At 34.9% G+C, this 12366-nt stretch overlaps 1 protein-coding gene across 8 annotated transcripts in view; it reads right to left on the bottom strand.

Moving 5' to 3' along the window:
* Positions 1–12366, bottom strand: part of LRRIQ1 (leucine rich repeats and IQ motif containing 1) — a 110383-nt gene that overhangs the window by 60890 nt on the left and 37127 nt on the right. For all 8 annotated transcript variants that reach the window (XM_071799659.1, XM_071799665.1, XM_065846802.2 and 5 more), the window contains exons 16-18: positions 10012–10488; positions 7667–7805; positions 4989–5108 (exon numbers count right to left, since the gene is read on the bottom strand). In XM_071799659.1, the coding sequence (XP_071655760.1) occupies positions 4989–5108; positions 7667–7805; positions 10012–10488 (736 nt within the window). The remainder of the gene's footprint in view (positions 1–4988; positions 5109–7666; positions 7806–10011; positions 10489–12366) is intronic.

Genomic DNA, 12366 nt, shown 5'->3' with positions numbered 1-12366 from the left:
GGGACCTACTAATCCATAGGCTACACTTATTTCCTGGCACTAGGCAGAAAAGAACAATCACTGTCACAAGCCCACAGTTACAAACTCACAGACCAAGAGAAACCACATCATGAAGGATTATCTAAAAAGAAAGCAAAACATATAGTACGTGTCTAATTTGGACATGTGATAAGAATAGTAAAGATGGGAGATGTAAAGAAATTGATGCTCTAATTGCTGTTTACTTTTCAAGAGTTAGTACATATGAGGTAGTTTTTATTCTTCTCCCCCACCCTCCTCCAAACACACAGGAAAATAAAACTACTGCTTAGCTGCTTTGGAAGGTAAACAAAAAAGGAGGAATGGCTTTGTGTCTGAGAGTGGACATGTGAAAAAATATGAAGGTTATTCCTAGACAATAATTTCAAAAGCTACCAAAAAGACTGGAATGTAAAAATTCAACATAATCAAGTTCAGAATCAGAACGTCACTTTGTCTCATGGTAACAGACTTATCCCTTTTGATGAAGGAAGCCATGATGGATTTCTTTTTAGTTTGGTTGAAACTTACAAAGTGTTTGTTCGTTTGTTTGTGTAGGGTTTTTTTTGTTTGTTTGTTTTTTGTGTGTGTGGGGGGGGTGGGGGGGTGTTTGTGTGTGTGTGTGGTTTTTTTGTTTGAAGTATGACTAGATAGCCTTGATCTGAACTAAATTCAAACAATGAAGTTTTAAAATATGCAGCACTTACTTTCTGTGCCATGTAGCCATCAATATTCAAGCTAATCTCGAGGAAAATAAAACATATCTCTATACGCTGACAGTATTGGAAAACAACTGTTTATTCAATGGCCACTGTTCTGAGCAAAGAATTATCATGAAACTGATCATATTCAACTGGTTCAGCTTTCTGGCAAGTTTGGCCATTTTGTCTTTGACTCACATCATATTTTCATCAAGAAAACAACAATTCTATACATGGTATAAAAAATAAGAGCTGTGTCAAGCAAATGTGTTGTCAGATTTTGTCCACTAGAGGTAAAGTGAGCTCTGCTACAAGGATGGACTGCTGATGAAAGGTTGCTGTAAGATCAGCCTTCTGGAGCACACAGGCTGGAATTCTCCAAAGTCCACATGAAAGACATGAAAATATCACTAAATACCAGGCTCATACTTTCTGAGACATCTGTTGGCCAGATCTTCCATCTCATCTGGGATAGCCTGTTTGACATTGCAAAATACAGCAGACACAAAACACTACTGCCATCAATTGCCTCGGAATGTCTTTGGCAACATACAGGAGCTGATATGAAGACAAGAAGATACCAGTAATTGTCCAGGTGAAATGATTATTACTCATGCTATTGTAAGCAAGATAAAGGTCCTTCCTCCAGCTCAATAACATGCAATCCATTTTTCAAGTGATGTAGTGCCAAACTTGTACTAAAAATACACCACTGCTCAATATGCATAAATGAAGTAAACAGAAGATCTTTGGCAAAGACTAGAGCTGTTCCCATGCTGTTTTGCAGCCTGGGTACACTGAGTTTATAAAGAAGATATTAAACAGTAATTTAATGATGACTAATGCCTAATGCCTTACTGCATTGTGATATTTGCAAAGGGTTTAAATACGTGCTTGCACACTAGTGATATTGTAGAATACTAGATAATGCTGAATAAAATCACGATGACTGAAATCTACGTAATATTGGTATAAGAAAAACAAATAACGACCACATCACAAAACAGTGGACTATTCAAAAACTTCCGGACAAAATTTAGTACATTTGTAATGGTTTGCAATAAGGAAAGGTTTTTCTGCCCTTCTCTCTCATTTCACTCACCCTGTCCAACAGTGATATCTGCAATACCAAATGGTGTCTAGATATTTTCCTCTTTCTTCACACCCTAGCAGATGGGATGTCTTAGCCCTGCAATATGTGCTCCTCCTTACACACTTGTTTGAGGTCCAACAGATAGCCACTGACACCATGTGTCATTATTTGGCTCAGCTTCAGTACTTTGCTATAAAACTCTGAGGCCAGAAAGGAGGGAATAGGAAGCACTGAGTCTTCCAAGCCTTTGCTGCTTGTTTCTGCAGAAGTAGAAATTCCATGTGATTTGGTTATTGCCCAACTGCAGAGAATGGAACAGTGAAAGACACATGGGATCAGGCAACCTAGAATAGCCAGTCTAGGCTAGGCAGAGTGAAGTGCAAGGCATGGAAACTTTAACAGAATACTAATATAAGTTTGCAGGAAGCATTCCTTGGTATCACATACAATTAATAACATGATACAGCTGTATCATACATCACTATTTCAGGCTCCAGTTCCAGTAGGCCCATTACAGCTAAGCCACACGTTTCTCACAATCAAACTCTTCAGCACAGACAAGATATGTGCATGAAAAGAAGGGGGAGGAAAAAGGAGAGGGGAAAAAAAGAGAAAAAGAAGGAAAAATACAACGAATATCACAGGGTATAATTCTAGTTACAGCCATCAGTCTTGAACACTGAAATGCTCACTCACTGAACAAAATATATCCTTCGTGGGCATATTTATCACATACATTGCTCTGTAGAAAACAGATGTTCTGTTTTTTGGCACAAGAAGCTAAGGGCTTGAGTAACTTTGCAGTTCCCAGTTCAGCATTTGAGCCTGCTGTGCCAATCAAAATGTCAGCTCATGGTTTGTCTGTCATGATCTAGCCCTAAACACTTTCTCTGAGAATTGCTTCCAAAACCCATGTTTTAATTCTTTCCTAATAAACTCAATAACAACTTGAAAGAAAAAAAAAAAAGAAAGGAAGAAAGGTGTGTCAACACCAGAGGTTGATACAGTGCAAGCTTCTCTGAAATGAGCTGATTTTTTTTTTTTTCCTGTCTTCCCCACTCCTTCCTTTTCTCCTTGGCCTCAGGAGCATTTGCCTAGATGTGATTGCCTTGCTGACAGACAGATGGAACAAAACTGCCCATGCAGTTTTCAGTTTAGCAATTAAGAAAAAAAACAAAACAAAAGCAAAACCAAAACCAACCAACCATCCCAAACAAACAAACAAACAAACCACAAAACAAAGAAAGATGAAACAAAATGAAACAAAACAAATAACACCAACAAACAAACCTCCCCCACACAAAAAATCCCACACCAAGGAAACAGAGGATTAGTTGGGCCAAACAGAGTGCAACAAGAATGGCTCAATTGAATTACAGTGTGTAAGACTCTGGCTTACTGGCTGAATAATTCAAAACAGTTTATTTTCCTTCTTTAATATACAAACAGATACGTCCTTCCTATGTGAAGAAATAAATCCTTCAACTTTCTGCTTTTTATTATTTAGAAAGAAGCCAGGGATCAGAGAACATCAACTAATGAGACTGTTCTTTTTTGTATATATATTTCAAATTAAAAGGAAAAAAAATCCTAAAATTTAAGCCAGATCTCTTTGTTTACACGCAGACATTTCCTGTCTACCAAATGATTCCTGGGACTCCTCCCTCAAACATTTCAGATGCTCTTACAGTAAGACAGTAATTCTGAAAATGTACCTTAAAATAGCTGCTGAAAGGGAGAAGAAAAAAAAATAAAGTTACTCCAAGTCATGAAGTCATTGCTGATAATTTCCTACAAAGCCCAACTATTTTCTAAGGGGAGAGTGGTGGCAAAAGAAGGCTGATACTCAGATGACTGAAGACTGATCAACTGTAAATGGCACTGTTCCAACTAAAAACATATTTGGTTTCATAATTCTCTATGAGCCACACAAACATGTGATCATAAATAGGATCTAATCCTGACAGTAGCAGGGTTATCACATCAGTCTCCTTCACAAAATTACAGTGCAATATTGACAAATAGCTCTTGCAAAGAAGCAGCAGTGGAATAACAACATTCAGAGACAACGGTTCATTAAAAACCTCGGTCATATCCTCTTAGATGTAAAATGACCACATTGCTATCAGCTTTCTTTGCTTTACCTGAAACCATTAAAAAAAAAAAAGAGATGTCAGCAAACATGAGCAATTAGAGAAAGCAGTGCTCCAGTCAAATCTACAGGTAAGTCATCAACAGCTGCCTTACTATGCACATGAGTCTAGAACTTCCCATGTAGACTGTGTATTTTGAGGCTATAAAAGATAAAATTAAAGATTCTTTTCCTTGCTTACTGAATGACAACATTGATCCTATAAACATTTTTATTTTTTACTTAATTATCATTAAATTCAGTTTTGAATCTGATGTTATTCCCCAAATTCCATTGGAGCCAGTTTCCATTTCTAAGAATGGAAACTTCTGAGCCAATTTCAGTCCTTTGAAACTGAAACATTATTAACTGTATATAACTTGTAAAATTTACTAGCAATGATTTCTGGATTTTGTGCATCACAGACCTTCTAAGTGCTGGGTTTTTTTCTGATTTAACTATACTTCTCTTCATAATTTACTACTATATTCAGACTCATGATCTTTTTAGCACTCTTCCTATAAGACAAAAGAAGAGCTAATAAGCCTGTTTCACCCCAGATTTTGGAGGTGTGCTGTTTTTTCTAGAATAGTGTGACATTGAATATCAGCTATATTTTCAACTATATTATTTTTCTCATTCTGTCATGAAAGTGAAAAAAACACACACTCAAGTATCATTGACACTGTAATCTGTTACTAAAATTCTAAAAACCTAAAAATTTTAGAACAAACGTAGCTGTTTCTTTATTCTCATTTTATTGTCCTTCAACTGTAGAAATATATGGGGTTCTACAGTAGGTGTGACATTAACAGCACAGTAACTACCAGAGCATCTCAAAGAGCAGGAAGCAATTAATCCATGACAAATACATTTAAATGAGCCATATATACAAAATGCTTCTTTATTTCTGGATGGTCAACATGTTAATTCTAGCCCTGGTAGTCCTTTAAATTTATTTTATTTCCAACACCTACATGTTTGCTTAAGAATAATATATATTTTTTTTTTTACGTTAAGTTTTTATGCTAATGACTGCGCTTACTTCAGAAAATGCAAAATCATCCACATTTATTTCTTCATAGTCATCCTTCACTTCATCACTTTTAACAGCTGCAAGAGCACTGGCCAGTTTCTTTCGCAAAAGAAAGCCTTTCCAAAATGCCTAAACAAAAAATTGAAAGCATGTTATACAAAGCCATAGATCAAATCCAAATACAGATTCTCTATGTTATCCCATTAGGAAGATAAAACATCTTGGGCCTTGGTTTAATAGCTCAATGATCTGTTTTTTGAACTTTATGTGACATTTAAAACTACAAGACAAATTAAATGCCAGCATATGTCTAAAGCTTAGAGTACTCAGGAGGCTCTTCACAAGTAAGCAGAAAGGAATCCTGAAACTCCCTCAACTACAAACCTGGGTCAACTAATTAATTATTTGACAATTCCTTCAGGGACTATTATAAACTGAAAGGAAAGGCTACATAAGAAAAAAGCTGAGTGTCAACTTTCAAATTACTCAGAATAAAAATATACTTGTACTAAATGTCTTATAGTTTACAAGTAGCAATTCTTGGAGACATCTCATGCAATTGACCCAGGTCAGTTGGTCTTTCTTAACTATCTAAGATCTTTATTTTAAAAAAAATATTACCAGTGGGCATAATCTTATCTAATGAAAAGGAGCACACTAGCAACTGAGTGCTAGAAAAAGAGAACACGTGCCAAGCCACAGAATCAGATCGAGGAAAACACTTCAGAACAAAATTAGAGAGATTAAATTAATAAAACTAAATTCAGGACAGCAATTTTCCCCCAAATCAGTGTTTGACATCACTAGAGTTCAAGATTCCCTAAGCATTTAAAACACCATGCAAAAAATTTCCACTGTCCTGAAAGACGCAGTGTTGTCCATATTTAATGGCTTCGCAATGAAGGCACTAAAATAGGAATGGTAAATCTCATATTCTGGCTTAATGTCTAGTTTATTAACTTCTGGGAAACGATTGTCTAACTACACAAATTATTGACAATGTTACTGTTTTACGCACGTAATTCCTGATTATCATAAAAATGATTAAATGTATTATAACTGCTTTCTCATTATTGTATTGGTTATTTTCCTACAGATCTTCATAACCATCTAGATAAAACATTCTGATATTACTGAGTGATCAAATGACAAATGTATTTCATTCAACAAATACAACTATTTTTTACAAATGCAAAGGAGAAAAGCAGTCCTAATGGTATATGCAGAAGAATAAACTGTAAGGCAGCTGTTAACACGGTTCTATGAAAACACCAGTTCATTGCTCAGTCATGATCAAAAAGAAAAAAAAATATATGTTAGCATTTTTTAAGAAACCAGATGAAAACTTACTGTAAAACTCTTACTGTAAAAATTTATTGTATATCTGCCTATGGAATTCAGTTCTAGTCACTTCTTTGAAAAAGGTTATAATAGAATGAGGTAAAGTTTCAGAGAGGGACAAAAAAAAGGATAGAGAAATGTGAAAAGATACTAAATTGACTAAACTTTTATTTTAAAAAGAGTGAATATAAAGATCGATATGAGAGAGATCTAAAAATCCATAAAATGCACAGAAGACAAATAGTGAACAACTATTTTTGTACTGACTTTGGAAATCATCAGGTCTGAAAAAAAAGAAAAGAAGCACATTTTAATCACTATATACAGTTGTGAAACTCATCACTTTAATATCTAGTAGAGGCCAAATACATAAGTTCAAAAATGGACTAAATAAGTTTATGGAAATCAATTGTTAGTATACTAGCTACATACTATACTCCAGAAACAAATTTTAGCTCAACTTCCTGGATAACCAACTTCTGTAATGTGATTCTGTACTTGTCTTGTTTGCTAGCAGGCACATTTACTAAACATTTTGCTACTGTCCATTTGTTGAACGGATACTAATGAATTGGATTTTCAGTCTGAAAATGCAACTTGGGCACCTAAATCACTTTGGCACTGTTGACATTTTTATAGCACACTTATGATATCCAACATTTTTAAGTTAACTTGAAATGTGAAATCAATACAAGGTCCATTTGCTTAAAAATGTAGAAAAAAACACGAACCCTGGCAACTGGGTAGGTAAATACTATCTCTGCTTAGCAAAATAAACAGAGCCAAGGCATGAACTTCAAGTCTTGCACATAGTAATCCATCCTGTTTATCTATCAACTCAGTATCTAACACAGGACAGCCTAGGCCATGGTTTGTTTCCAATGGCAGCATGGATGAGGCAATCCTGGTTTTGGGAGATGGGGTGAGAAGGAAAGAGATGTAGAGGTGGAAGAGATGGGAAGAGTAGTTATTTGTATAGATATCAGACATGATGTACCAGGTAAGCAGCATCTGTCAGTTTAACAGCATAGATATACCCCTGTAAGAATATGGGCTCAATATGTCTCAAACATAATATAGAATTAAATCAAGCAAAACTCATTCAGGGAAATGCATGGTGAAAAAAGGGAAAATATTTTTTATGCTTCTATATTTTTTTTTGTGAAGAAGGCTCTCTTTTAGAAACATCGAGCTTATGCTGATTAATAAAACCAAAAATGTTTAATTATCAAACTATTGATAAAATCATAAACAAAAATAGAGAGAAGATAACAAGTACACAAAACCAATAATATTTTTTTCTTATTATATATGCAAAATTAGAAATGAGAATACCATAAACCAACCTGGATTAGTGTGGCAGCTTCATGTTTCTGTCTCAAAGCTTCTATAAACTGTTCATTTTCTGTTTGGGTGCAATCAGTTTTCCTCCTGGCATGGTAGTCCCACCAAGGGGACTGGATCACTGATGTTGCCATATGTAGCCTCAGGGAGAATAAATACCTTTATGAATGACATAGCCTCACCAGTACAACAGGATTATCATAGTTGCCAAACTAGAACCATAAAATATAACACTTTGTATTGAGATAAACGGAAGGCTCTGCCAAAAAACTGTAAAGCAATTACAATCCAGATGTGGTATATATGTTCAGAAACACTGGAGCATATTCACATCATGTAACTTTGGAAGTCAAGTTATCTAAGGGGACTGGTCTCCACTGGGCTCTGGTTCCTGCCTATACACTGGAGAGGAAGAGTCTCCTCAAAGGAAGGATTAGGAGCAGAAGTGGTTCAAAAATGACTACATAAACTATTGCAGACGTTCATTTATCTCCACTGTCCCTATAAAAACAAAACAAAAATAAAACAAATAAACAAACAAAACCCATAACAAAAAAACCCAAACAACAACAACAAAACGAACAAAAAAGAAAACCAAACCAAACAAAAAAATAAAGATATCTAAATGCTAAAAGCTGCATGAGACAAATATCTCCAATGGAGTAGACAGGAAAAACTGAGGAAGTGCAATTTAATCTTTTGGCTACTTTTACCCTGCAGTTTAACACTACTGACCACTGGTTATATGTGTACATTTTCTGATTTTCCCATTGCTTAACAAGCACTGATTACAAACTATTTAGATTAGTTCAGTGATTCAGTTTTCTAAATCTATGTTCAATTAATTTACACTGATGGAGAAAAATGTTAATGGCAGCTCTGTGTTATGAATTTACTTTCCTGGAATCCTTTTCTCCACAAAATTCTCATTTCAATTGGACAGGGGGTTTATGAAAAGACATCTAAATTTCCCCCAGTCTTTAAACATCTTCAACTTCTTTTGTTGTGCAGTGCATCTTCTTAAATAGAGGAGTACTTTTCAGAAAAAAAAAAGCTCCCTTAAGAGGTTAAGTCAGAATGTTTTTTTTCCTCAAATGTGTTTATTAAGTTTACTAAGCCCAAAATACAGTTACTTATAAGCTTTACGTCTATAAAAAGCAGTAGCTGCATTAAAAAACAAACAAAAATCCCTTCTAATGGTTTCCATTCTGCATTGAAGAGAACTGTCCAACAAACAGACTTGCAGAATAAATTTAAAACATTAAATAACAACTCTAAATGAACTATTTAAAAAATATTTTCTGAAGCATTCATCTTCCATAATAGACTACTGTACTCTTACTTCTAGCTCCCTGAGAGGCAATGATGAATTCTATGGTCTTCTTGAATAATAAATTTTATGACAAACTATTAGTGTGCTAAGTACCAGCTAAGCACTACTGCCCATTTACCATAAGTCTAACCAGCATGAAGCAGCACACCTTCCATGCTTGTCTTCGTATTGTTCTCTGTACATGTACTTTTCAAATGGAATTCTCATAAAATCATAACTGATTTTTTGAATCTTTAGGACAAAAACTTCAGCTTCCCCTGACTGCACTTTCAGAACCATTCAAGCCAGAAGCAAATGCATTCCAAAGAGGTAATAAACCAGCCTGTTCCATGCAGGAGAATATTTGAGGGCACAGAACAAGTTGAACTGCCCCCTCACTTCTGCCTCTACTTTTAAGAAGCAGGTTGAGACATGCTGGAGGAGTACCAAGGGCAGGGCAGGCTGTGAGCTCTTCAGTCATCACAACAGCAGGAGACCGGCCTAAGGTTAAGGGAGTAGGATGACAGATTTAAGCAACTTTTCCCTCTTGCCTTCTAAATGATACTGACTGTAAATTCTACATAGATTAATTTTGAATGTCTAATGAAGAGGACAGCTAAAAAGCCTTGGATTAGTTTGCAGTTTAAACTGCCCTAGGATTCCTGTAAAACATCCAGAATTTTCATCCTTAACATTGTATGTGTTATAAAATTGGTGTCATAAATTTATTGGAAAAAAAATGAAGAAAAAGGTAGAAGACCAAGAGAAAGTTTTCAAATTCTCTTACTATACAGTATTTCTAAATTACTAAGTACATGCATATCTATAGTCTAATATATCAACTGACAGAATACCGCAAATGATTTTTTAATATGAAGTCGTGTGCATCACCTTAAAATATCTCTTTGTTGTCTAGTAAGCTTAAAAATATTGTGTTCTTACTACAAGTTCTGTGTCTCTGTTTTAAACAAGAAATCCTCAGTCCTATTGCCTATCCATACAATCTATTTGAAAGCAATACAGCATCTGTCTTACCTTTCTGTATCATTCTCAAAATGTTGAAGATCTTTTCCCACATTACTTGCTACTATCACTGACTGTTGCAACGTGAGTTGGGCTGACATGTTATTGTTGCCTTCACTCTCCCCACTGTAATTAATACAAGATTCAGTGCTCTTCTGCTTCACTCTTTGATCTTCTTTATTTTCCTTTTGGTGCACAGGTATGGAGGAGTTAATGAATGTGGCCTGAATATGGCCAGTAGTAATCCATCTTTTGGAAGGATCCAACAAGACCTGTTTATTTTCTGTCGCACCCATGATAAAGAGGTTATTTTCCTGTAGGCAGCCAGTGGATGTTTGCTTTAAATGATTTTGCAGTGCTTCTGGTCCATCTCTGTCAGTAACATTTAGGTCACCGTACTCATGTGCATATCGATGTTTAATACTAAGTTTCATCAACTGATTAAAATACCAGCATTGTCCTTGTGCAGAATCAATGGAAGAGGCAATTCTGAAAAAAAAAGGTTTTTACATGTGTTTCAGATTATATGAATGCTTTTTAAAAAATATATTCCTTCTATTATTTTCTAAACTACCCTGTGTTTTCCAGTATCCTTACATGTTTCCACATTCTTATGATTAGTAATTACTTTGATTGAAAAGCAGTTTCAGTATTTATAAGTCTCAATTGTATTTTTTTTTCGCAGCACTTAAAATATATTCATGTGTATTAGATTGTTTATTATACTCTGATCTTTTTTTTCAAAGGTTCCAGTCTGCTTGAAATAGGCACTAGGGCATGCATTTCACTATTAATTTTCTGTGTGGTTAGAGGCATATGAGGCTGAAAATTTTAGAGGATTTGAGGCAATTTTGTTACAAATCCTGTAATAGCCTTAATAATCCAATTCTATCTGGAAACTATGAAAGCTAATATAAAAATAACAGTAATTTTAAAATTTAGATTAGAACTACAGTAACAAACCTGAAACTTATATTCAAACCAACAAACCACAATGCCTAGAGAGAATTTAGGAAATAGAGACTTTTAAGTATAGATATTTTTATCAACATAAGGGAAGGTGCTAGATGGAAGTAACATGAATCTACAAAGTCTGGCTCTCATTAGTTCTTTGCGTTACACCATCTAAATGACCAGGATGACTAAGAGCAAATAGGAACTAATTGTTACAGATTCACAAGGGTGTCTGTATTTGGACAGTGTTTGTCCATTGTATCAGGTAGCAGGTACTTTTTGAATCACAAAAATATTTTCCTTTGATAGCACAGACAGATGCAGAGACTTGTAATCTGGAGCTATTTTCAGAGGAGCACAAAGTCAATTCTAGGTCAGCAATCCAAGAGAAAAAGTAGAAATAAGATCAGTGCTGTAGGGAGTTTGGAAAAATCAGGTCCTAAGATTATAGTTTTAATAACATAATTTTTCTTTCTGTTTATCACTCTTGAAAGGTGAAGCTTTGATAGGGTTTTAATGTGAAAAGACTCCATTTTTATAACTATTTCCTCTAGTGAAGTTCAACTAAGAACTTTTTAGATTTTTAAGAACATACAGAATCAGATTTTACAATAGTAAAAAAGATTCCTAGGACAACTTCAGTGCTATTGGACAAAATGAATGGCTAAATTGGAAGCTAAAACTAAGAGGCCTAATTACACAACTCACTGTGCATTGGCTGTACATGTTATTGCCCATTATAGAACATTACTCCTGTTAATTCCACAAATATGACAATTCCTGAAAATATGTAAACCAATGCGCATATTTGCTTAAGGATCTAATGAATTTTAGCTGTCTCCCACTACACAGTAAGCATAGTAATTTCTTCAACATTAAATACTTAAAGCATTAGTTAAACACTCTAGATAAACACTTTGAATTAGTTAATGTATTTAACAAGATAAATTTGGTACAAGACCGTTACCAATGTTCTACAAAACATAAAATGGTGAGATGAGAGAAGAAATAAAAAAATAAATAACCTAAGAATCATTCCCACCTTTTTTTTTTTTTCTTCTTTTAGTTTGTTTTGGTTTTGTGGTTTGTTTGCTTGCTTCAGGATTAAAATATTGTTGAAAAATCTCAGAATGTTTTTTATGTTGAGCAAAATAAACTTATTTATGAAAACTATATCCTGAGTATACTTGATCATTCTCAAAACCAGAAACAAATAAAAGCAAAACACCAGAACTGTGAACAGAGTAGGATATTTGTGCATCTTCTCTTTTGACAGGGGCATTTTGAGCAGCTCTTTCACCCTTTCAGCAGCTATGAATGTGGAAAGCAGAAACAGCTCTGTGTAACAGTGGTTACAAAATACAGCCTTGCCATGGTTGGCATGCACCCTGTCTCCCAGCTGACATTTCCCTG

This window comes from Patagioenas fasciata, chromosome 1, assembly GCF_037038585.1.
Source record: "Patagioenas fasciata isolate bPatFas1 chromosome 1, bPatFas1.hap1, whole genome shotgun sequence".
NCBI lineage: Eukaryota > Metazoa > Chordata > Aves > Columbiformes > Columbidae > Patagioenas > Patagioenas fasciata.
Note: the sequence above shows the minus strand (reverse complement) of the source record. Positions and strands in the feature narration are given on the sequence as shown.